This window comes from Melanerpes formicivorus, unplaced genomic scaffold (assembly GCF_026170545.1).
Source record: "Melanerpes formicivorus ecotype bairdi unplaced genomic scaffold, bMelFor1.0.p_v2 SCAF_93, whole genome shotgun sequence".
In the NCBI taxonomy this organism is placed as follows: Eukaryota; Metazoa; Chordata; class Aves; order Piciformes; family Picidae; genus Melanerpes; species Melanerpes formicivorus.
The window spans coordinates 1,006,178-1,031,024 of NW_027142445.1; the positions used below are offsets into that span (position 1 = coordinate 1,006,178).

At 62.4% G+C, this 24,847-nt stretch overlaps 1 protein-coding gene across 1 annotated transcript; it reads right to left on the reverse strand.

The window, feature by feature from the left end:
- Positions 1-5: 5 nt before the first annotated feature.
- Positions 6-24,570, reverse strand: LOC137455221 (hydrocephalus-inducing protein-like). Its single transcript, XM_068165842.1, has 22 exons — positions 24,451-24,570; positions 21,542-21,658; positions 19,959-20,093; positions 18,700-18,899; positions 17,214-17,338; positions 16,328-16,529; positions 14,835-14,994; positions 13,296-13,395; positions 11,558-11,676; positions 10,695-10,918; positions 10,501-10,568; positions 9,147-9,382; positions 8,434-8,534; positions 7,556-7,691; positions 6,776-6,940; positions 5,953-6,105; positions 4,376-4,614; positions 2,867-3,122; positions 2,108-2,251; positions 1,069-1,212; positions 241-465; positions 6-122 (listed from the first exon to the last, which is right to left on the reverse strand). The coding sequence occupies exons 1-22, from the start codon at positions 24,568-24,570 to the stop codon at positions 6-8; spliced, it is 3,486 nt and encodes a 1,161-aa protein (XP_068021943.1).
- Between the last annotated feature and the right edge of the window lie 277 nt (positions 24,571-24,847).

Sequence of the window (24,847 nt, forward strand, 5' to 3'; positions counted from 1 at the left end):
TGAGCTCAGCTGGAGGGCTTGTTCCTGTTCCCACCAGGGCAAGGGGAAAGCAATTGGTCAGAGCCCAGGGAAAGCACCTTGGTCTCTGCAAAGCACAAGCAGGACAGCAGGAAGGAGAAGAGCTGCAAGGAGAGGGCAGAGGTGGCCATACCTCAGCTGGCTGCCCTGGCTGGCTGGCAGCAGCTGCCAGCAGTAGGAGACAGGCAGCTGGCTGCAGTTGCTCATCTCCAGGCTCTGCACAGCTCCAGTGCCATTGAGGATGCAGCCAAAGTCCACAGCCATGCTCTGGAAGTGCAGGTTGGGGCAGCAGACTTCTCCCCGCAGCAGGACCTGCTCCTGGTGAGGGTGCTCCAGGAACTGGATCCTCAGAGCCTGCTCCACTTGCCAGGAGTGCAAACCCTCTTCATGAGCAGGGTTAAAGCTGATGCAGAGCTGAAGCTCCTGGCCTGCCTCCAGCTTCATGGGCTGCAAGGAGAGGAAGAGCATCCAGCAGCCGTGGGATGCCGTCCCCAGGGCTCAGGGCATGAACCATGGCAGTGCCCAAGTGTGGCTCCAGCAGGGCCTGCCTGTGCCAGCCCCACCCCACTGCTGGCCCAGCCCCCCTCAGGCTTCAGCAGAGGCACCAAAGCCCCCCCCAGAGCAGCACCCTGGCACCAAGGCTGTTTGCCCTGCTCCTCCCAGCACTGCAGCCTGGCCCTGGCAGGGCTGGCACCGGCAGGGCACAGGAGTGGTGCCCAGGGCAGTGGTGGAGTCCCCATCCCATGGCAGAGTCCTGGGGATCTGGTGCTGAGGGCCATGCTTTAGTGGTGAGCTGGCAGTGAGGAGTTCCCAGTTGGCCTTCTTGAGCTGAAAGGTCTCTTCCCACCCAAAGCATCCCATGGCTCTCTTCCCCATTCAGAGGCTATCTTCTTCCCTCCAGCAGCTCATTCCCAACCTGATTTAGCTCAGGCCAGCCCTCTGCTGACTCCACAGAAGCCAAGTCTCTCCTGGAGGCCCTCCCAAGAGCAGCACAGCAGCACAGCCCTCCCTCTTCCCACTCCAGCAGCAGCAAGGCCCAGGGCTGCTCACCTGAGCATCTGCAGGCAGGGGCTGCTGCTCCACGTCGCAGATGGAGAAGGGCTGCCCTAAGGCCAGGACCATGCTGAGTGGCAGGGGGCAGATGTTCTTCAGAGCAAGAGGCTGGGCCAGGGGAGTTAGGACATCCCCTGCTTGCTGCAGCCACAGGAGAGAAGCATCAACCAACCTCAAGTGCCCAGGCACCTCCTTCCCCTTCTGATGCCTTTCCAAGCCTTCAGCCCCCACAGCTCAGCACAGCTCCTCTGGACTCTTTGGGTTTGTTTCTGCCCTTCTGGAAGGGCTTTCTCTAAGCACAGCACAGCTGCTGCTGGCTGCAAACCACAGCACTGCCCAGGGGCCAGGGGCACAGCCTCATGGGCCAGGCAGGGAAGGGCACCCCGAGAGGAGGCAGCTGCTGCCAAAAGATCAAGCCCAGAGTGTGAGCCCAGAGCATCTGACTCCAGTGGTGTGTCCTCTCTTGGGGACAGCAGCACAAGAGGAGTTCCAGTCACCTAGCTTGCACCCCTTGCAACCTTTCCAGCTCCAGGAGCCTCCTCAAAGCAGGGCTGCTGGGCAGGAGGCAGGGGAGGGCCTGCAGCAGCCTAAGGTTGCCTTTGACCAGGCACAGCCAGCCAGCACCCTCCAGGCACCTGCTGCCCCTGCTACAGTGACAAGATGCTGAGGGGCATCTGCCTGAGGAGCAAAGGCTGAGAGGCCTGGGGCTGCTGAGCCTGGAGAAGAGCAGCCCCAGAGGGCAGCTGAGCAATGCTCAGCAGGAGCCAAAGGGACCAGGGGGTGGGGCCAGACTCTTCTCAGTGGTGCTACACCAAGGAGGGCAGAGTCGAGCTGCTGAGGCTGTTCCCAGCCCCAGGGGAGCCAGGAAGGACCTCAGTGCTAATGGCCAAAGCTTGGTCCTGCTGCAGTCATCAGCCAAAGCCCTGGGGACTGGGAGCAGCTCTTTCCCCTCCTGCTTGCAAGCCCAGCACAGGCAGCCCACAGCTTCCAGCCAGCAGCCAGGGCTTCAGTGCCAGGATGCCAGCCAGAGGCTCACCTTCTCCACGTGGAAGGAGATTGCTGTGGAGGACATCTGCAGGGCAGGAGCAACGAACTGGCAGCTGAGCTCCACCTGCAGGATCTGTCTCCTCCTGGCCTCGCCGCCCACCGCGGCCTGGCACAGCAGCTGCTCCCTCACCGCCTGCAGGGAGAAGCCACAGGGCACAGGGGGGCTGCCAGCAGGGGGCCAGGAGACAGCCTGCAGCTGCCAGCCACGGCCCTGCCGCTGCCCTCAAGTCACACTCACTGCTCCCTCTTTGCCCCTGCCCTCCACAGCCTCTGCTGCAGCCCAGTTCTGCTGAGCTCCAGAGGCCATCCTGCTGCAGCCAACAGCCACACAAAGCTCTGGGCAGGTCTGTGCTGCCTGGGACAAGCCCTGCCCCAAAGGACTCTGCCCTGGCTGTGCACAGCGCTGCAGAAAGCTGGAGGAGCTGCTGGGATGGAACTGGAGCTAGTCTCAAGCTGTGCCAGGGGAGGGTCAGGCTGGCTGGTAGGAAGAAGTTCTTCCCAGAGAGAGAATTGGCCTCTGGAATGTGCTGCCCGGGGAGGTGGTGGAGTCACCGCCCCTGGAGGTCTCCAGGGAAAGCCTGGAGGAGGCTCTCAGTGCCAGGCTGTGGTGGATTGGACAGGGCTGGGTGATAGGTTGGACTGGGTGATCCTGGGGCTCTCTGCCAGGCTGGTTGATGCTGTGACTGCAGGACAAGCCCCAGGGGAGGTGATCTGATGGGGAAGGCTCAGCCCTCGGGAGGGAGCTCACCTGGGGAGTGCTGGAGAAGGCTTCCAGCATCACCTCCATCGTCTGGCCTGGCCTCAGCTCCATAACCTTGGGCCGGAGCTGAAACACAGGGCAGGCAGCTGCGAGGCTCTGGGGGGGAGCTCTGGCCTCGGTGCTGCTGAGGGCAGGGAGCTGTCCGCGCTGGGCAGGCAGGGAGCAGCCTCCTAGGGTCCAGTAGAGGCGCTGGGAGCGGCGGCCTCGGTTGGTGACCTGGAAGCTGTAGCAGCAGGGAGCCAGGCTGCAAGAGGAGCAGAGATGGACAAGGTGAGCAGAGCTGCTGCTGCCCAGCGCTCCCCCAGCTGGTGCCGCTGCCGTCTGACCACACAGCTGGCAGTGCAACCCCCTCGGAAAGGCTGAGCCGGCTCAAAGCTTCAGCAGGAGCCAGCCCTTGCCTGGCCCTGAGCTTCTCCCCTCCCAGCAGCCGCTCTGTTTGCAGCCAGCCAGGAAGAGCTTCCTGCAGAGCTGTCCCGACGGGGCACAGCCGAGCCCAGCCCCGGCTGCCCCAGAGCCCTTCCTCCTTGCCGCAGGCCCGGAGCGGCAGCGGCAGGGAGAGGACAGAGGCTCCGCACGGAGCTGGCTCCGGCCTCGCCGGCGGCACCAAGGCAGCAGCAGAGCTGCTGGGCAGGGCCCTGGCCGCTCCCCGCTGTGCTGCTGCTGCTGCTGCTGCTGCTCAGGAGCTCCTCGGCTCCGTCTCAGCTCGCTGCTCTGCCGCTGCTCCGCTTTGTTTCCAGCGGCAGTTCCAGAGAGGGGGGGTGGGAAACCCTTCCCTTTCCCCCCTTGCTTCTGCCCGGCTGCCGGCCGGCTGGGGGAGTGCTGCTGGAGCCTCCCCTCCGCCGCTGCCCAGCGGCTCCACTTTCCCTCTCGCTGCGGACAAGGGGGAAGCTTAGCTCCTGCTTTCGCTTTGCCTCTGCCATTGCACCCAGAGCGCGGCTTGGGCTCAGGACATTGCCTGCCTGCAGCTCCCGGCACAGCCTCTTGCCCTGAGCAGAAGTTCCCCACCTGAACATTGCTGTGTGAGGAACCTGCCTCTGGAGCTCAGGCAAAGCCTCCGGAGTTTGGGGTTCCCCCCTGCCCCCCCTTTGCTCTGCCTTTGCTGCAGGCAGCAGCTCAAGGCAGTCCATCTTGTGACCGAAGCAGAAACTGCAGCTCCTGGGCTCTGGCTCTGGAGGGGAGCTCAGGTTTAGAGTTGTCTTTTCCCTTCCTCTGCCCAAATCGTTCAGCTGCTCCTGAAGGTGCCTGGGATGGGGATCCTTCCCAGCCGGGCCCAGGAGCCTGGGCAAGCTGTACCAAAGTTGTGCTGGCCTTCTCTGGGGGCCTTTTGGCTGAGCCAAGTCATCAATAGCATTCTTCACGGTCCTGCCCCTGAGGAAGGCTCCCAACCCTCCCCAGCACATCCTCTCAGCTGCTGTGGGCAGGGCAGCATCCCTTGGGCACTGCAGAGAGCTGCCCTGGCTGAGCCCCTGGCAGCAGCAGGAGCTGAGGGACACCTACCTGAAGCGAGTGCCCAGGCTGAGCTGCGGAGCCAAGGGCCTGTCCAGGACGATGGTGCTGCCGACGCCGAGGGCCCGCACGGGGATGCCGTAGCCACGGCTGTGCTCCACCAGCAGCTGCACCTCGGCCTGGAACTGCCCTGTGTCGTCCAGATGGGCTGTGACAGACACAGACACCTGGCCCTCGGCGGGGATCACTCCTCGGCTGGGCTCGACCCTCCAGCAGCAGCCTCTGCCAGCCTGCAAGACAAGGCAGAGCCCAGCTGAGGCTGGAAACCGGGGCCCTTGGGGCGAGGAGCTGAGGGGAACAGAGCAGAAAGGCTTCACCTGCCTGCAGCTGAGCCAGGGGGGCTGCAAACAGCACCTCTGCAGGAGCTTACACCCCCCTGTGCCCCCCTCCTCTCACAGACTCTCCTCAGTGCCCCCCATGGCACAGTATCACCAAGGCTGGAAGAGACCTCAGAGATCATCCAGTCCAACCTGTCACCACAGACCTCATGACTAGAGCATGGCACCAAGTGCCACCTCCAATCCCCTCCTGAACACCTCCAGGCATGGGGACTCCACCACCTCCCTGGGCAGCACATTCCCATGAGCAATGACTCTCTCAGTGAAGCTTTCTCCTCACCTCGAGTCTAAACTTCCCCAGCCCAAAGGACACCCGGCCTCAAGAGAAGGTTGGTTCCTCCTCCAGTCTCCTTGGAGGCCTTTTGCTCAGAGGCCTCTTGAAGTACTGAGGGGCTGCAAGAAGTTGACTTTTCTCCAGCCAGTCCCAGGGAGAAGATCAGAGAATCACAGAATGGTTTGGGGTGGAAGGCACCTGCAGGATCTTCTAGTTCCAAGCCCCTGCCCTGGGCAGGGACATCTCCAAGTCGAGCAGCTTGCTCAAACCCCCATCCTCAGTTCAAAGCTGAGAGCCAGGCTTGTTCAGCCTGGAGAGAAGGAGGCTGAGGGGAGACCTTCTGGCTCCCTGCACCTCCCTGAGAGGAGGCTGGAGCCAGGGGGGGTTCAGCGTCTCCTCCCAGGCAATAGGACAAGAGGAAATGGCCTCAAGTTGCATCAGAGGAGCTTTAGGTTGGGCATGAGGAACAAGTTCTTCCTCTGGAGGGCTCTCAAGGCCTGGCCCAGGCTGCCCAAGGCAGGGGTGGAGTCCCCATCCCTGGAGGCATTTCAAAGCCTTGGAGCTGTGGTGCTGAGGGCCACGGTTCAGTGCTGAGCTGGCAGTGCTGGGTTCAGGCTTGGCCTGCAGGATCTGAAAGGTCTTTTCCAACCCAAGGCATTCTGTGATCCCAGAGCTCCAAACCCATGACTCCCACAGCCAGGGAGCTTCCACAAAGGAAAGGGAGAGCTTGGAAACAGGCTCCAGGCTCACTGCTGCTCCAAGATCTCCTCAAGCTCTGTTCTCCTGAGGGCTGCCCCAGCTGAACCTGCCCCCAGAGCCAGGCTCCTCTGGCCACCTGGGGGTGGAACATCTTGCTTGCTCTCTCAGGCAGCCAGCTGGGAAAGCTGCAGATGCAAAGCAAGCCCCAGGTGGCCACAGAGCAGCCATTTCCCTTGGAAGCCTCTCCAGATACTCACCACCTCTGCCTGGAAGGCTGCAGGGATGGGGCTCTGATTGCAGAGCTGCAGACTGCGGGAGACGTCCTGCAGAACTGGGATGCTGCCAAAGTTGATCTCTTGGGGCTGCACAGAGACAACTGGGCCCTGCCCAATGCTCACCAGGTGGATTTCCTGCTCCAGCAAGCAGGGAGTGGGAGAGAGAGAAAAAAACCACACTCTAGGGAAAGCTGGCAAGGATCAGACAGCTCTGAGGCTGCTCCTGGACAGGAGAGAGCTCTGCCTGCTGGCAGTTGGCAGTGTTGGAAGCCTGACCCAGGAGGCCTGCAGCAAGGGTGGGCTCTGGAGGGACCCCAGCTGAAAGCCACAAGCTGCTGTTGTCAGGGGCAAAGAAACCAGCCTGCCCAGCCTGCTGTGCCAGCAGCAGCTCTCCTGCCTGTGCCCTGTGCCTGCTTCCAGCCCTGCTGCTGCTCAGGCTTGCCCCAAGCCATCCCTTTGCTGCAGAGCCTTCTCAGCTCATTCCCAAGGCAGCCTTTGCCTCAGCAGCACTCTGGGCTGTCCCTGGGTGCTCCTCCCCAGGAGCCCCACGGGAGCAGCAGCTGCTGCTGCTCTCCTCACAGCAGAGGAGGAGAGCCAGGGAGGCTGCTGGCTCATGAGCCCATCTGCCCTGTCCCCAGTGCCCTGCTGTGGCACACTCTGCTCACCAGCCCAGAGGGCACCACCCTGCCTCTCCTCTCGCCGCCACCCGCTGCCAGGGATCCCTCTGGCACAAGTTCCCTCTGCCCTGCCAGCAGCCCTCTACCCTTCGGGCCCCAGCAAGCCCTGGGGCACAGAGCAGACTCACCAGGGGGTGTCCTGCACAGCCAAAGACAGCCACAGAGGCAGGAGTGTCCTGGCTCCCTAGCGCCTGGGCCACCAGGGTCAGGGGCATCTCCACGGAGCTGTGAGGCTGAATGATGCCACAGGGCACAGGGCTGGAGTACAGCACAGCAGCCTCCTCCTGCTGCTCCTGGAAGGGGGAGGAGCACAGCATGGCATGGGCTGGAAGGGACCTTTCAAGCTCCTCCACTCCAAGCCCCTGCACTGAGCAGGGACATCTGCACCTAGAGCAGGCAGCTCAGAGCCCCCCACAGCCCGGCCTGGCAGGGCCCCAGGCAGCTCACAGCCCCCCACAGCCCGGCCTGGCAGGGCCCCAGGCAGCTCAGAGCCCCCCACAGCCCGGCCTGGCAGGGCCCCAGGCAGCTCAGAGCCCCCCACAGCCCAGCCCTGGCAGGAAGGCACAAAACAAGCAGGGAGCCTTGGACAGTCTCAGCATCCTCAGGGGCTCCCAAAGCTGCTGTACTCACCAGCAGCCACGTTTGGGCTGGCAGAGCAGCTTCTTCCCACCCTCTGAGCTCTCCTGCATGACAGCACCCCAGAGCCCAGAGCACAAAGTGCTTCCCAAAGGGCTGCCCAAGGTTGCCCTTCAGGAGGGTTCCCATTGCCCTGCTCCCTAAGGTCCCATTCGGGTTGGGTCCTGTTCTCAGCGCACTGGAAAGCATCAAGGTCTCTCTCTCCCAAAGGCCTTTTCTCCCCAGCACAGCCTGGCTGAGCCCTGGGGGCAGGAGGTGGGGGTGATGCCAACCTGAGGCAGCAGTGCATAGCAGCCTGGCAGGTCGCTGTCGTTCACCAGGGTCAGCAGCTGCTGGGCAGGGAGCTGCAGGTAGCAGCGGCCGAAGGTCACCACGGGCTTGGGCACTCGCAGAGCAGGAACCACACACCTGGGCAGAGAGAGGGCCAAAGGCAATGGAGACACTGGCAGAGGAGAGGCTTCCTGACTCCTGAGACGGCCTGGCAGGGAGCAGAACACAGCTGCCTGAGGCAGAGAGGCTGCAAAGTGCCCCCAGCAGCCTGGCCTGGACCTGCGGTGCTGTGGCCAGCAGGAGCGGGGCAGGGATTGGCCCCCTGGGCTCAGCACTGCTGAGGCCACACCTCACATCCTGGCAGCAGCTTTGGGCTCCTCACCCCAAGAAGGGCACTGAGGGGCTGCAGTGGGGCCAGAGAAGGGCAACAGAGCTGGGGAAGGGGCTGGAGGACAGGGCTGGGGAGGAGCAGCTGAGGGAGCTGGGGGGGTTTGGCCTAGAGAGGAGGAGGCAGAGCAGAGCCCTCCTGGCTCTCCACAAGTCCCTGAAAGGAGGCTGGAGCCAGCTGGGGCTTGGGCTCTGCTCCCAAGGAAGAAGGGAGAGGACAAGAGAAATGGCTCCAGGCTGTGCCAGGGGAGGGGCAGTGCCAATCATTCACAGGATTGCTGTGCCCTTTAGGCAAGGGCTCAGGGCCAGGCCTGTCCATTCTGGGCAGATGCTCCTCAAGGTGGCTGCTGTCAAAGCCTGCTCTTCCCATCTCTGGCTGGCCAGAAGCAGCTCCTGCAGCCAGCCTTCTCCTGTGCAGCTGGAGCCAGCAGACCCCATGGCAGGGGCTGGGTGCACCAGGAGAGCCAAAGGGCTGCAAGGAAAGTGCTGGTACCTGGCTGTGAGGGGCAGTGAGAGCAGCTCCTGGCCCACACCATCCACATCCACCACCAGTGCCAGCTCGTAGGTGCCCAGGGTGTTGGAGCACAGGGTGACCTGGGGGGAGAGCAAAGCACCAAACGCTTCCCACAGCTGCTCTCCTGCCATTGCCATGCCCTGGGAAGCAAAGGGAGGGCTTTGCCCTAGGTCTGCTGCTCCATGTGCAGAGCACAGGCTCTGGGAGCACCACAAGGCTGCTGGCAAGAGCTGCTTGGAGAAATGTCCTTGGCAGCTGCCAGGCCCTGTGTGAGAGGAATGCAGGCACCAGCAGAGCCATCTTGTGCTCAGCACTGCCTGGCAGCTAAGGGCCCAGGCTCTGCTCTTCACTGAGCAGCAGAAGTGCAGGGCAGAGCTGCTGACTCCAGCAGAAGCACTCCAGCTGTGCAGTGGGAAGCTGCTGCAGAAGCTTGGCCCAGCAGAAGCTGCTCAGCTGCCAGAGCTTTTGCAGTGCCACTGAGATGACTGCAGGCAATCCAAGTGTGGGGCAGGAGCTGCAGCTTCTGCCTGCAGAATCCAAAGGCTGCTCCTTCAGGAAGGTCCCAGAGGCCAGCCCTGCTGCAGGGCTCTGCCTGGCCTCACCCTCCCAGGCAGCAGCACTGAAGCCCTCTCCCAGAGCAGGGAAGCCTCAGCCCCAGCTGCCGAAGCCCCTCTGGCCCCACCGCTCCCTACCTGGATGTCCACGAAGCTCTTGGCACAGATGGTGCCTCTGCAAGGGCTGATGGTGAACTCACAGGGCCTGAGGAGCCCCGTGGCTGCCCTCCTCCAGGAGGGGAGAGAGTTGTCCAGCAGCTGGGCAGCGCTGGGCACGCTGGGCTCTGCTGTGCCATCCCCGGGCAGGCGGAGGGCGAAGGCCAGGGGCAGCGGGGAGGCGTTGGTGAGGCGACAGGACAGGCTGTGAGGGAAGCCTAGGGGAGAGGACACAGCTCTGCACCTCTGCACACAGCTCCTCTGCCTCCTGCTGCCCAGAGCCTGGCATGCTCAGACTGCACTGGGGCTTGGGCTCTCCTCACTCGGAGCTACAGCTGCTGGGGAAGCCAAGCAGCTCTGTGCTGGCACTGCTGGGGGACAACTCATTCCCCATCAGGCAGCCAGCTGCCCTCCTGGCCAGGAAGGCCAAGGCTCTCCTGGGCTGCATTCAGGAGAGTGTGGCCAGCAGGGCATGGGGGAAGCCTTCAGCTGCCAAGGCCTCAGCCATGCCAGCAGCTAATGAGGACACTCCTCCTCTTGGATCCCCTGGTTCTGCCTGCTGGCATTCCTCTTGCTTTGTCTCTTCACAAGGAAACCAAGAGGCAGAGCAGGGATGGAGGGAGGGGAGGATGCAGCTCAGCAAAGGCCAGCAGTTCTCTCACAAGTCCAGCAGCAGGAGGAAAACAGAGAGGGATCCTGGCCAGGCTGCTCCTGGCTCTTCAAGCAGCCCAGAACTGGCTTCCCATGCACACCTGAGACCCCCTCAGGACAAAGCCTTCTGTCAGACTGAACTGCAGCACCAGAATCTGCATCTCAGGCAGCAGAGCTGGGCTTCTGCTGGGCAAGGAGAAGGAGCCCAGGGCTCTGAGCACACCAGGGCCTGAGGCAGAGCTATTTCTTGGCCACATTGCCTGGCAGGGGAAACCCAGTGGCCCTCCCAGCACCAGTGAACATCTGACACTACAGCTCGGGGGGTGGGGGTGGAAATGGTGTCCAGGCCTGACAACAACATTGAGCCACAGCAGGCACAGGCTAGTCCACAGCTTCAACTCCCTTCTCCTGCAATCCCACCCCCTGGGCCCTCCTGGGACTGTCACAGCCATCCTGCTGCCAAGGACTGGCAGCCTGGGGCTGATGAGGGACACCACAAGACACCGGCTGCTAGTCCCTGGGGCCTCTTGGATCTCATGATGGCAAAACACTGCCTGAGCAACCTGCAGCCCTGCTTTAACATCCTGAAGGCTGCTCTGGAGGGCCACAGGTGCTGGAGGCTCTGGGGCTGCACTCTGGGGCTGCAGAGCCCTCAGGCTGTGCTCCAAGGCCAGGCCACACTCACCATAGGAGACGTCCCCGAAGCGCAGGCAAGGGACATCGAAGTGCAGAGAAGGTGCAGAGATACAGCCCCTGTGGGGACACAGCAGAGGAGGCCTTGGCTTGGCTGCAGAGCACTGCAGAGCCTGCAGCTTGCACTGCTGCTGGCATGCAGCAAAGCTGCTCTCACAGCACAGGGGGCTTCAAGCAGCCTCTCACCTGACACTCAGGGTCACAGGCTCAGGGGATCCTTCCACACGGAAGCTGAACTCTTCTCTGAAGTGCCCCAGGCTGCTGGGACAGAAGCAGACCTGGACAACCTGGGACCCACCTGGCAAAACCAGGCCCTGACAGGGGGAGAAGCTGAAGCAGGAGCCCAGAGCTGTGCTTGGAGGGACCAAGCTGAAGGAGGCATCGATGGCTCCTTTGTTGTGCAGAGTCACCTGCAAGACATCCAATGGGAACACCTGAGGAGCCTTCCTCCCTCCCTCCCTCCCTCCCTCCCTTCCCTCTCTCCCTCCCAGGAGGCTGATGTGTGTCCTGGTCAAACACCTCACAGCTGGAAGAGGCAGAAGCTGCTGCCTGCTGCTGCTTGGCAGAAACCAAAGGACAGTTCTGCCTGTGGGGGTTTCATGCAAAGCAGCCAGAACTGCAGAGAATGAATCCTAGAAGGGGTTGGGCTGGAAGGAACCTTCAAGCTCATCCAGTTCCAGCCCCCTGCCATGGGCAGGGACACCTCCCACCAGCCCAGGCTGCTCAAGGCCTCATCCAGCCTGGCCTTGAACACCTCCAGGGAGGGGGCACCCATGACCTCCCTGGGCAACCTGTGCCAGTGCCTCCCCCCCACACACTGCAAAGAATTTCTTCCTTCTCTCCAGGGCCAGGCTGCCCTCCTCCAGCTTCACCCCATTCCCTCTCATCCTGGCACTCCCAGCCCTTCTCCAAAGTCCCTCCCCAGCTACTGGCAGCTGCTCTAAGGTCTCCCTGGAGCCTTCTCTTCTCCAGGCTGAAGAGCCCCAAGTCTCCCAGCCTGTGCCCACAGTGGGACTTCCCCCCAAGCCCTGCCAGCCCCTGCTGCTCACCACATAGCTGTTGGTGGAGCCAAGCAACACCTGCCCAAGGTCCAGCTGCTCCAGGCTGAAGCAGAGCCAGGGCCCTCGGCCTTCCCCTTGGATGTGCAGAGGCAGCCTGGCCTCCCGGCCTGGGGAGAGAGTTCCATTGGATGACTCCTTGAGGGGGGCAGGGACCTTCCAAGGGCAGCCAGCCCAAGCCCCCTGCCCTCAGCAGGAGCAGCTGCAAGCAGAGCAGGTGGCTCTGAGCCCCAAACAACCTGAGCTGCAGTGGTTCCAGGCAGGGGAAACCTGCCCCCTCCCGGGGCACTTTGGGCCAGGCTCTCAGCACCCTCAGGGGCAAACATTCTAGGGGGATGAGGAGGGCAGCCAAGGGGCTTGGAGGAATCAAGGAGCAACAGGAACTGACTCCCCACTGAAACCTCCTGGGGCTCCTCTTTCAGGCACCTTGCCTCTGGGACAGACTCCAGCCTGAGAGCACAGGGGAGCAGCTGCTTTGCAATGCTCCTCTTGCACAGCCCCAGGAGAGGAAGGCCCAGCAGGGCCTGGCAGGAGCAGGCTCCTCTCTGCCAACACAGAGCATTTGCCCAGCTCTGCCTCCCAGAGCAGCTCAAGGGCTGTGTGCAAGCAGCTCTCCTACTGCTCTGCAATGCCAAACCTCTCCTGGAGATCCAGCCCTGCTGCCAGGGAGGGACATCTCCCTCAGCAGAGCAGAAGGCCCAGAGGCAGCAGCTCAGCACTGGCAAGGTTTGCAAGCAAGCCTTCCCTTGCCCAGCTCTGACAAGTGCAGCTGGGGCAGGAAGCCATTTGGGGAACACAAGCCCTGGGCTGGCACTGGGGGTGGCACTGGCCAAGGCAACCAGGGAATGGGAGCTGGGCTGCTGGACCTCCACGGGCTCTGGAGCTGAGGCAAAGCATCAGGTTCCCTGGAGGAAGCCTGCAGCAAGCTCCCACCCTTGAGACACAGCCTGAGCAGCACCCTGCAGAGGTGGAGAGGAAGGACAAGGAAGCCTGGACCTGGCTGCAAGCACTCCCTGCCCTGGGCTAGCACAGCAAAGCCACCACCTCTGGAAGGGCAGAGCTGGGGGCAGGGATGGCTGCTGCCACCCACAGCCTGAGCACACTGCAGGGAGACAGCAGCAGCACAGAGCTCAGCCAGCAGGCTGCTGGGGCTCAGCTTGCCAGGGAGAGCCTTCTCCTGCTGAGCAGAGCCAGCCCTGAGCAATGCCACCCAGGGGGAGCACAGCCTCAGAGCTGCCAGGGGACAATGCTCAGGCAGGGAGAAGCAGCTGCTGGCCAGAGATGCTCCTCGGGAGGGCACCCCGCACTCAGGGGGAGGAGATCCAGGGGCTGGGAGCACTCTGGAACTCAGCTCCTACCACCTCAGGAGCCCCAGGATGCCTGCAGGCAAGGAGGACTCCTCTGGGAGGGAAAGGGGCTGGAGGGGCTTAGGGGCCACTGAAGCTGCTGAGGTCTGTAGCTCCTCAGCCTTCACAGCCTCCTCCCAGCAGGGCAAACCCAGGGCAGGAAACCTGAGCCCTTCCCTGCCTCCCGTGGGATCTGGGATCCAGAGGCAGTGTCCTGAGCCCTGGCCTTGGCCAGGAGAGCAGCTGGGAGCCACAGGGACAGCAGGCACGGGTCCTGTTGGCCACTGACCCTTCCTAGCAGCTAGAGCAGGAGCCAGGGGGCTGGAAGGTTGCTGGGGCCTGGCCTGCAGCCTGGGGCAGAGAGCAGCAGGAAGAAGCTGTACCTGAGATGGCACAGTAGAGCCTTGCTTCATAGACTCTGGCTGCCTGGGGCCTGAAGGTCACCTGGATCTCAGCTGAGGAGTTTGGCCACACCTCTCCCTCCTAGAAGAGAAGATGGCAGCAAACCATTGATCTCCACAGCTTCCAGCTCAGCTTTGCAGCCACAGCCCTGCAGCCTCCCTTCAGAGCAGCAAGGCAGAGCGAGGAGCAAACACCACATGTGCTGGGCTGGGGGAGGAGAGGCAGACACAGGCACAGCTCTGCATGGGAACCTGCTCCAGAAGGGAGGGAAGCCTGGGAAAGCAAGAGCCTGAGAAGGCTGGGCAAGGCAGAAGGGCAGAGAGCCATGGAGCAGCCCACTTCTAGCCAGCCCCAGAGCCCAGTGTGGAACATCCCCAGAGCCAGTGAGGAAAGATTTCCACTCCCAGGGCTTGAGGCCAGGCTACACTTGGTGTCCCTCCATCCTTACCTGGAGCACCAGGAGCCTGCACTGGGGGCAGCCAGACTCCTGCCCCTCACCTGCCTGCCCCTCACCAGCTCAAGAGCAGGTTCAGCTGGTTGTGGAGAGGCAGTGCAGCTGCCACCAAGCAGGAGCCCTGGCACACACTCCCAAAGCAGCTCTGACACACCACAGGATGCTCCCAGTGCTGCTCAGCTCCCACTCTCTCCAGCAGCCCTACTGCTCTGCCACAACCTCCTGCTCCCATCCTGCTGCTGCCAGCTGCTGTGCTGGGACAGTGCAGTGGTGCTGCTGCTGCTGGCTCTCAGCCTTCCCTGGGCTCCAGGAGGAACCAGCAAGAGCAGCTGAGCCCTTCCTTCCCAGCAAACTCATTTCAGCTCTTTGGGAAGAAAGAAAGGAAGGAAGAGGTTGGGATGGCTGCAGGGTTTCCTGCCAGAGGAGAAGGGATCTTGCCCTGCTCAGGCAGCAGCATTCTCCACCTCAGAGCACACAAAGGCTGCCAGCAGGGCTGGGCTTGGGGCAAGGCTCTTGGGCTTTGGCTGCCAGAGACAGAGCAGCAAACTGCTCTCTGGCCCCAGGGGCACCTCAGCTCCCAAAGCCCCTTGCAAGCTGCCAGCCTTGGGCCCAGGCTCAGAGGTGACCCTGGGAGGGAGGTTCCCAGCCGGTGCCATCCCAGGTTCCAGGAGGGGATTGCTCCTGCCACGACTCAGCTGAACTTTGCCTCCTCTCCTTCCCTTCTTCAGCTGGGTTGGGACCTGGCAGTGCTGTGACAGCCTCTGGGAAGCCCCAGAGCCCCCAGGGAGGGGCTGGCCTTGCAGCTGAGCCTGCAGAGCCCTCTGAAGGCTGGCAGGACGCTGAGGCAGTGCCCTTCTGTTGGAGCCCTGGCAGCAGAGCTCAGCTGCCAGCAGGCTCTCGCCCTCTGCCGGGAGCCTGCAGCTCCCAAAGGCTTTGGGCACCGCGCTGCGCCCCCGGGGCTCCAGCCCTGAGCTCTTCTCTCTGGGCACAGCGAGCCGGGGGCAGGCTCTGCCAAGGGACCTCCCCCAGGCAGGAGGAGGAATGGGGGCTCTGGGCTGGGGCTTACCAGCGGCTCGATGGTGAAGATCTGGGAGCGCAGCAGGGCCTCTGCTTGCGCCTTCGCCCTCTGCTGCTGGCAGATGTGGGAGAGCCGGGAACGGCGTCCTTGGAGAGCAGGCTGCTTCCTGGGCTCCTCGGGGGGATGTGGCTTGAACTGCCCCTGCAGCCTGCAGCCCAGAGCCAAAGCCCAGCAGCCCATCAGGCAAGGGCAGCGGCAGCAGCCCTGCAGAGGCTCTGCCAGAAGGCCTCGGGGAGGCACAGCAGCGGCACAGCAAGGGGCTGCCCCCGAGCCCCCGGCTCCCAGCCCCAGCCCAGCACCCCTGCCTCTTCCCTGCCCACTTGCACTCCATGCTTGCAAGCTCTGAAGAGCTCTGTGCAAGCCAGCAGCCCCCCCAGAGCCTTCCTGCCTCACAGCCACTGCCACAGCTGATGGAGGCTCCAGCAGCAGCAGCCTCCAGTGGCTTTTCCTCCCCTAGAGCTGCCCAGGGCTGCTCTTGGCACAGCCTGAGCTTGCACAGCAGCCACACACAGGGCAAGGCAAACCAGAGAGCAGGGGGAACCCGGGGCTGGCCCAGCCCCACTGAAGCTGCCTTGCTCAGAAGCCCCTGAAGAGCACTCCAGCTGAAGGCACTTTCCTCCCCAGCTGTGGCTTCAGACTAACTGCAGCTCCCTCCATGCCCCCGGGGCTGGAAGGACACCCAAGGCTTCCCCAGCTCCCCCAGGCTTTGCAGTGTGCTTCCCAGCTCAGCCCCTGGGCTCCAGGTGTTCCTCTGCTGCCTGATGTGGCAATTTCCCAGCTTCCCCACAGCCAGCCTTTGGAGAGCCTGCCCCATCTCCCACCACCACAAAGACACAGGTGCTGGAACCCAAGGGGGCTTCCAAGGGCTGCCTTGCTCCACCCTCCCTGCAGAACCCTCCACCTCCCAACTCTGCTCAGCCTCTAAGGAAGGCTGGAAATAGCTCCTGGTGCTGGAAACTGGGACAGCAGGAGGCAGTTCATGGCCTGCAGCAGGATGGCCTCAACCTTCCGGGCCCCTGAAGCACTCTGCCCTGCACAGGGCTGGGAAAGGAGCCTGCCAGCTTGTGCCAGCTGCAGCAGGAGAAGCTGCAGTGAGTAGCAGCAGAGTTGTGCTGCCTGCAGCTGTGCTCAGTGCTGCTACTCAGGGCAGCCCAGCACTGAGCCTTGCCTCAGCCTCGTGGACCCTCTGGAGCCCAGAGATCTCTGCACCTCAGTGCTTTGTGCCCCCACAAAGGCAATTTGCTCTCTGGGGAAATCCAGGCCCTGCAGTTCCTCCCCAAGACACCATCCTCAGCTGGAGTGTGGATGCAGCTGGGAAGGGAAGTGCTGAGCTCCAGTACCCCAAAGCCCAGGGGTCCAGGCCTTGGTGCTGTGGGGGCTTTCCTGGCCTCCACCACTGCAAAGCACCCAGAGCCCTGGAGGCCAGCCTTGAGTGTCACCCTTGGAGAGGGATCTGCCTGCAGTGCAGCTTTCCAACCCACCTCTGCTGCTGCTGCTCCTCCTCCTCCTGACTAGCAGCAGCCTTCCACTGGAAGTGAGCTCTCACATCACTGCCATTGTGGATGAGCAGGGTGCTGCGGGTGCTCAGCGACAGGTAGGTCTTCTGCATGGCCAAGGAGCTCCTGTCCAGCCTGATGTTCACATCCACAGCTGTGCCACTGAGGCTGCTGTGAATGTCTTCTCCTGGAAGAAAGCAGAGGGGAGTCTCTGCTCGTCTCACTTGCAAGCTACAGGAGCATTTGGATCCTTTCTACCAGCCCCAGACAGCTCCAGTGCTCGCTGCAGGGCTGCAGCACCACAGCAGCACCCAGGGAGCACATCAGGCTGCCCAGGAGCCAAGGGCAGCAACAGGCACAAAGCAAAGCTCTGCTGTAGGCAGAGGAAACACACCCCCAGGGCATCTGTGAGCAAGGCTCTGCTTCAGCATCAGCTCTGCTGAGCCAAGGCTGTGGGCAGCATTTGGAGGTCACACCTTGGCTCCCCACTTACTCCTCAAGGGCCTGGGGAGGCTGACACTTCTCCTGGGGCCTGAGCTGGGCTTCTCCTGCCCCAGGATAAATCTGACAGCTCTCCAAGGAGGCAGGGAGCACTTCCTGCCCAAGCCCAAGGGCCTTTTAGTGCTGAAGCTGTGAGGTGTGGGATGGAGATGGGGAGAGGAGAGTGCAGCAAAAGGGTCTGAGGCCAGCCCAGGGAGAAGCAGAGCAGGGGACAGAGGAGTGCCAGAGGCCCTGGGCACCACAGAGTCTGGCTGAGCCCTGCCCTCCTCCTGTCACCCCTCAGGCCCAGCACTGGCTGGGAACCAAAGCTCAGCCTCTGCAGGGGGCAGCCAAGGACACAGAGTGCAGGCAGGCAGTGCCCAGCACTGACCTGAGTCACAGTGCAGGCTCAGGACCCCGCGGTGCTCCCCGCTCCGCAGCGGCAGGAACTCCACAGCCACCTGCACGGCGTCCCCGACCCCCAGAGCTCCCACACAGGGCTCAGCAGAGAATGGGCTGCAAGAGAGAGACAGCAGGGCTGCTGCAGGGAGCCTGCAAGAGACCTTTCAGCTCCAGTCCAACCATGCTCCCATTGCTAGGGCACCACCAAACCCTGGCCCTCAGCACCGCACCAACCCCCCCAGGGATGGGGACTCCACCACTGCCCTGGGCAGCCTGGGCCAGGCCTTGACAACCCCCAAGGGGCAGAAATGGTTCCTCATGGCCCAGCCCAAACCTGCCCTGGCACAACTGAGGTCATTTCCTCGTGGCCTATCACTTGTTCCTTGGGAGCAGAGCCCAAGGCCTGCCTGGCTCCAGCCTCCTGTCAGGGAGCTGAAGGATCCCAGAAGATCTGCCCTCAGCCTGCTCCAGGCTAAATCAACCCCAGATCCCTCAGCTGCTCCTCACAAGGCTTTTGCTCTGGAGCCTTCACCAGCTCTGTTGTCCTTCCTGGAGCCAGCCCAGCACCTCAATGTCCTCCCTGTAGTGAGGGGGCCAAAAGTCCTTGCAGTACTCAGGCTGTGAATGCAGTACCCAGTGCAGGGGTACACTGCCCTGCTCCTGTTGGCCACACCACGGCTGACCCAGGCCAGGATGCTGTTGGCCTGCTCAGCCACCTGGGCACAGGCTGGCTCAGCTGCAGCCTCTGTTGAGCAGCACCCCAGGTCTTTGCTGGGCATCTTTCCAGCCACTCTTCCCCCAGACTGGAGTGTGGCAGGGGGTTGCTGTGAGCCAGCTACTGGACCTGCCACTTGGCCTTGATGAACCTCATGCCATTGGCTTGGCCTTTGACCCAGCCTGGCCAGGTGCCTCTGTAGGTTAACAAGCAGCTCAGCACTGCTGCCCAGCTTGGGCCTGTCTGCAAACTGACTGAGGCACCCTCAGTGTCCTCACCCAGGGCATTGAGAGAATGTTCAGGAGAACTGGCCCCAGCACTGAGCCTTGGGGAACCCCACTGGGGACCAGACACCCAGTGGAGTTAGCTCCCTTCACTGCAGACAGCAGAAGGAAAAGCAACCCCCCGGGATCAGAAAGAGAGCTCCTGGCTCAGTGCTGAGGAGATTCAGCCCTCAGAAGGGCCTAGAGGAGAAAATGACATCAGGTCCCCCCCACACCACACTGCACCCAGCTCCCTGCAGTGAGGCTGCAGAGCCCAGCTGCTGGCAATGCCACCAGAGCAGGGCTGCTGGAGAGCACAGGGCTGGAAGAGCTGCTGGCACTCAGAGCTTCCCCCTGGCTTCCTGCCAGCCAGAAACCTGGCCTGCAGAGCTGCAAAGGGCAAGGCAGCTCCTGGCCCAGGAGATGCCAGCCTAGGAAGCAGCCAGGGCCGGGCCAAGCCTGGCCTGCAGAGCAGAGCAGGATGCTGAGCTCCTCACCTCTGAGTGCTGAGGCTGTAGTGAGCCTCCCGCTGGCCCAGGTTGCGCAGCAGCAGAGTCCTCTGGGTGCTGTGCCTGACCGGGCAGAGGGAGAAGTGCAGCTGCTGGGGGAAGTCCAGCACAGCCTGGGCACCTACAGCCCGGATGGGCACAGGGAACTCCTCCCTCTGGGTGACACACAGCAGCTGGTGGCAGTAGTCCTGCAGGGAAAGGAAGAGCCTCAGCAGGCTGCAGGCAGTGCCGGCCCCGGGGCAGAAGGGAAGCTGCTGGGCTCTGGCTGCCTGCCAGCTGTGGCATCTTCAAGAACTCTGCCAACCAAACCAAAGCAATTCCATGCTTCTAGAAGCACCCCATGCTCTGTGCTGAGCCTTGTGGGAGCACCCCCTGCCCCCATTTTGCAGGGGAACACGGGCACGGCTTGGAGCAGCTACAGGAACAAGGAGCTCTGTGTGCCCAGCACCCACAGCATGGCTGGGAGGGTGCTGGAGCACTGGGCCAAGCTGCCCAGAGAGCTGCCCAGAGCCACAGACCAGTGGGGCTTGGAAGGCTCCTCTGGAGATCACCCAGTCCACCCCCCCTGCTAATGAGGCTGTGCCTCTGTTGTGGAGTCTCCTCCTCTGGAGAGCTTCCTAACCCTCCTGGACATTGCCATCCTGGGCAAGCTGCTGTGGGTGTCCCTGCTCCAGCAGGGGGGTTGGGCTGGGTGAGCTGCAGAGCTGCCTCCCAGCCCCCACCATTCCATGACTCTGAGAAGCAGCAGGCACGACAAATGCTGGCTCCAGAGCTCAGCTTCTGTTGTCTGCCTGCTGTGGCCAGCAGGACAGCCAGGAGGTGAAAGCAGTTTGCCAAGGTGCTGCTCCACACTCTGCTCAGGCCCACTTTGCTTCCTCCAAACCACAGGTCACTCTTGAACAGACTTTTGGATTCAGCCAGGCAGTAAAGCCATGAGGAGGCAGCAGTGGACACAGCCTAGAAAGCAGCACCTTGAGAGGCTGCCCCCAAGCCTCACCCTGAAGCCAAGGAAGGTCACCCGAGGAGCCCCAGCAAGGAGAAAGAGCCCTGCAGCACCCAAGTGCCTCCTGCCCAGGAGAGCAGCATCTCCAGCATGGGAAAGGCTTTCTCCCGGTCTGAGAGGCAGTGCAAGCCTCCTGAAAGCAGGACAGCTCCTCAAAGGCCAGCCCAGCTGCCCTGCTCTGCAGCCAGCCCTGCAGCTGCACCTTCCACTGAAGGCAGCAACCTCTTGAGACCTGCAGCCTCACCTTGTGCTCCTCGGGGGTGAAAAGGATGCGGTAAGTAGAGGCCATGCCAGGTGCTACCTTCTGCCTCACACCCATGGGGCCAAGCAACTTGAAGTAAGGAGAGGTCTCCATGATGACCTTCACCCACTGAGGAACCTGCAGGGGAGACACAACTGGGATTTTGCCACCTGTGGCACTGTGAGAAGAAACCTGGCCATGGCCAGCTGCATCCTTCCTTCCCAAGGCACTTCCAGCACAGAGCACCAGGCTGGAGCCAAGTGCCTGCTGCCTGGGCAAAGGAGCTCTAGGACATGGGCTGCAGGCCCAAGCCCTGCTGTGAAGCAGAGCCAGAGGAAAGGAGAAAGTGAGGCCCATTTTAATGAGGAAAGGGGAAAGAGCAGCACAGAGTCTGGGGTCAGTGTGGAGCACACCAATGTCCCAGGGGCCTCTTGCCAACACTCCCAAGCTGGGCACCAGAGCAGGAGTGGCTCTGTTCTCCCCAGCAGTAACTGAGAGGGACCACACTTTGCAGCCTTCCTTGCCAAAGGGCCTTCTCTTTCCAGCCACAGCCCTGGCAAAGCCTCTTCTCTCAGGACACACTTGGCCTGCTCTTGCTCTTCCCCCACAGCTTTTGTTCTCCCTTTGTTTCCCCCAAGAGGCAGGTGTGGGGAGGAGCTCCTTCCCCTGCTCTCATGCAGGCTGCTTCTGCCTTCCCAGCTGCCCTCCTCTCCCCTTCACATCTTGCTCTCCATTGCAGAGCAGCAGCTTCCAGGAGGCTTTGCTGTTGCTGAGCCCTCTCTGCCTCCAGCACCCTGCCTGCTGCCTGGCAAGAGAACCCCCTGTGTGCACAGGCTTCTCTCCTGGAGCCCTTTTGCACCCAGCTCCTCTCCTCCCTCCTGCCTCTTCCCACCAGCTTGCTCTGGGCACCTGCCTCACTCCAGCAAATGTTTCCCCAGCTGAAATCCAGAGAGTCTCAAACGTTCCCCTTGCCACAGGAACAAAACTGCTGGCATTTGGCAGCATTTCCCTGCTCCACTTCTCTGGGGAATCTCCTCAGCACCACCAATTCTTTCCAAGCACAGGTGGAGACCTTCAGGAGGAGATGGCTCTGGATGTGCTGTGGTGCTCCAAAGGGAAAGCAGAGCTCCAGAAAAGCCCCAGCAGGGCTGAATGAAGCTCAGCAGGACCCCAAGTGGCAGCTCAAGGCCTCCCCTTGCTGCTGCTCCAGCAGTCTGTTCCACTGCTCTTTCCAAACACCTCTCCTGGAGCCCCTCCCTAGGCCTTGTCCCAGCATCAAGTGGAGAAGACAGCCCCTGAGCTCTGCCAGTGAATTGCAGAAGCAGCTAAGCAGGCTGTGAGAGGTGGAGATGCCCTCCCCAAAGCCAAGACTAACCAAGGAGCCCTCAGGCTGCGGTGCACACTTGAGCTCCAGCACGAGAAGAGAGAACAACTGCAGAGCCCCCCACATTCTCAGCAAGCCAGGGCTTTCAGTGGCAAGGCTGCTCTCTAGGCAAGCTCCTCTGGGTGAGCTCCCAGCAGCACATGGCAGGGTCAGAGACAGCATGCCCAGAGTGGGCAGGTTCCTCCCACCCCCCAGCACTTACCCTGCCCTTGTTGCGCAGCACCAGCGTCTCTTCGTAGACCTGGTGGGGGAGGCAGTTCTGGAAGAGCACCTCTGCTGGGAGAGGCTCAAAGCAGCTCTGCTGCAGGGCAGCTGGCAGCTGGGGGTGCACAGAGAGCAGGCAGAGGTTCAGCTGCTGGCAGCAGGACTCCTGAGCAAGAAGCCTACCCTGCTCTCCAGCCCAGCCCAGCCTCTTGGCGAGTCCCTCTGCCCAGCTCAGCCTGGGCAAGCAGAAGCTCTCCCACCTGGCTCCTGGGTGGCTCAAGAGGAGCTGGGCTGTGCTGAGCAGGCTCAGGCTAAGCAGCTCCTGGGCTGTCTCTCCAGGTTCCCTCTCCCAAACACGGGGCACAGCCCTGTGCTGCTGTGGTCACACAGCACCAGAGCACTCCCTGACAGTGCTGGCAGCACTCATGGAGCAGCTGAGGGCCAGGAATGGACAGGAGGCTCCAGGGGAAACACTCTGGGGATGATCTTTGCTCTGAGGCAGGGAGGCCGAGGCCCACACAGCCCCAAAGAGCTTTGCCAATCTAAACCTGGGAGCTGCTAAGGAGAGAACAGCAGCAGAGGAGGGAAGGCAGGACAAGGAGAGCTGAGTGCTGGCAAGGGTCAGCTCCCTTCTCTGCAGCACTGGGCAGCTGGAGGAGGACTGGACTTGGCAGCTCCTTCTGCCAGGAGCTTTCAGTGGCTCTTTGGTCCTGCTCTGCTGCTGCTGCTTTTGTTCCACTCCACTGCAGCAGCAGCCTGGCAATGCACACAAGCAGCAAATGCTGGCAGAGCAGAGGCACTGCTAGGAGAAAGTTCCTCCCTGCTTTGCCTCCCCTCTCCCAGCTGTGCTGCTGCCACTCCACAGCCCCAGGCAGCTCTCCTGCTGCTCCACACAAGCCATGGCCAGGCTGAAGCCAGCAGCTGCAGCATGCTGCCAGTTCTCTGGGTGCCCAGCTGAGGGCTTCCCAACCTCCTGGGCTGGCCAGGGCAACCCTCAAGCAGTATGTCACAGGTGTGCTGCTGGCCATTGCTGCTCAGCAGCCTCCCTCCCTGCTCTGCCCTCGGGGCTGTGTGCTCTGGCCAGCAGCTCTGGCAGCAAAGCAGCTTGAGGCCCAGCTGCAGCAACCACTGAGCCAGACAAGGCACAGCCAGGGGCTGAGGCCCCTCTGCAGCTGGCAGGAGCCTGCAGCCTGCAAAGCCAGCCCCCTGGGAGGGCCCCAACCTGCTGCTCCACCCCAAAGCACCACTGCAGCTGAGTGTGCTCAGTCCTGAGCAACTCCTGCAGGCCTTCAGCCCTCCAAGGCCAAGGCTGCCAGCAGCGGAGTCCCAGCCCCAGGCCCTTGGCAGCGACCACCCCAAGCAGCAGCTGCCTGTGGCAGCAGGAGGATGGCAAATGGCAAGCTCCTGCCCTTGTGTCCTGCCCCAGCCTGCCCCCTGCATGGGGCTTGAGTGCCAGGGGCTCAGCTCCAGGAACCCCCCCCAGCTGCAGCAGAGCTTCTGCAGCACAGCTCAGGACTTGAACATCTCAGCAGGGAGCAATGGCTGAGCTTTCTGCTGGCAGGAGGAACTCAGCACTGCCAGCAGCTGCACAGCACAGCAGGACCTGGCCAGCCAGCTCTAGAGAGAAGCTGGAGGCAGGCCTGCCACCAGCAGGCTCCTCTCCAAATGCCTCAGCCAACAGCAAGGAAGAGGGCAGGAAAAGTTTACCTTTGGACAGGAGGCCTCACTGGAGTCTGCAGGCTGGGGAATCAGGGGCAGGGTCCTGGCCTCAGGCTTGCCCCTCCTGGGAACAGGGGGCAGCTTCCCCTCCTGGCTGCTGCCCCTCTGGGTGGAGACTGGGGGCAGCTTCCCCTCCTGGCTGCTGCCCCTCTGGGTGGAGACTGGGGGCAGCTTCCCCTCCAGGCTGCTGCCCCTCTGGGTGGAGACTGGGGGCAGCCACATCTTCTGAATGTTGCCCAGCCTCTGCTTGAGCTGGGGCAGCCTCCTCTCCTCAGCCTTGCCACCCCTCTGGATGATCTGGGGCAGGCTCCTCTCCTGAGTGCCACCCAGGCTCTGCCCCATGAGCTCAGGCATCCCCTGCAGGAAGGAGGAGGGAGGCAGCTGAAACACACACCACCAGCACAAGCCACAGCAAGCCCTCTGCTCCTCTTGTCCAAGTGTCACTGAGGAGGAATCTGTGGTCAGAGCTACCAGGCCAGTCCTGGGAGCCTCCTGAGGGACCTGCTGCAGTGTTTCACCTCAGAGCATTCCTGAGGCAGAGCAGAAGAGAGCAGCTCCAAGCAAGGGGCTCTGTCCCATGAGCTGCTGCCTGATCTGCTGGGGCATGCCTGGGGCTTGCTGCTCTCTGGGCACTTGTTCCCTCTGTAGTGCTGCTGGCTAGAGGCAGGGAGCTCTGAAGAGAGCAGGGCAAGAGTGCTCAGAGCTGCCCCAGCTCTGCCCTTGGCCCAGGCTCCCCAGCCTGCCCTGTGGAGATGGCACTGCTGGGGGAGGCAGAGGAGGGCAGAAAAGCAGCCCTGTGCCAGGGCTGAGGTGCAGAGGAATGCCTCCAAGTCTGAGTTCTCCTTCATTCTCTCTGTCCTGGCCTCACAGAGCCCTCCACAGAGACATCTCCTTGAGAGACCCTCAGCAGCAGGGCAGCTCCAGTCAGCAAAGGGGACATGGATGGAGAGGAAGGAAGAATTGCCCTGACTCCACTGTTGGCAGGGCTGGATCTGTGCTCCATGGAGGCTATCCCAGCAGGGTGGGGGTTGGAAGGCACCTCTGGGGCTCAGCCAGTCCAACCCTCTTGCAAACACAGGGTCAGCCAGAGCAGCTTGCCCAGGATGACATCTGGGTGGGTTTGGAATGTCTGGAAGCTCCCTGGGCAGCCTGCCCCAGGGCTCCTTCTTGACCACAGCAGCTACTTACAGTTGCAGGCTGCTTTGCCTCTCTGGCTGGCTTCAGGTGGCCAGGTGCTGCCACTGTGCCCTGGAGCCCCTCAGGCATTTTGGAGGGCCTCCTGGAGCGCTGGTTCTGCTCAGTGGCCATGGCTCAGCTCACCTGCAAGGAGCAGCAGCAGACCTTTGAAAAGCCAGAAGCCCACTGCCAGCAAAGCCAAAGGCTCCACAGTGTCTCCAGGCTGGGGCATCCTTCCCCAGGGGAGAGCACCTGGGCTGCCCTGCTGCTGTTTCTGCCTCGGGGAGCACAGAGCTCCATTCCCTGGGCAAGAAGCAGAGCTGCTCAGCAGAGCTGCTCAGGGCTGCTCTGCTTGGCTTCAGGGACAGAAATGAGCCAGCAAAGATGACCCCTTCCAGACACACAATTA

Bases quoted from the DNA above. Each gene is read 5' to 3' on its own strand.
- LOC137455221 (XM_068165842.1), bottom strand. From the start codon at position 24,570: ATGGCCACTGAGCAGAACCAGCGCTCCAGGAGGCCCTCCAAAATGCCT. The intron at 6,941-7,555 runs GTTGGCATCACC...TCCCCCTTCCAG, and splicing joins GCTATGCACTGCTGCCTCAG to GAGCAGCAGGAGGAGGCTGC. The intron at 4,615-5,952 runs GTGAGTATCTGG...CTTGTCTTGCAG, and splicing joins CAGCCTTCCAGGCAGAGGTG to GCTGGCAGAGGCTGCTGCTG.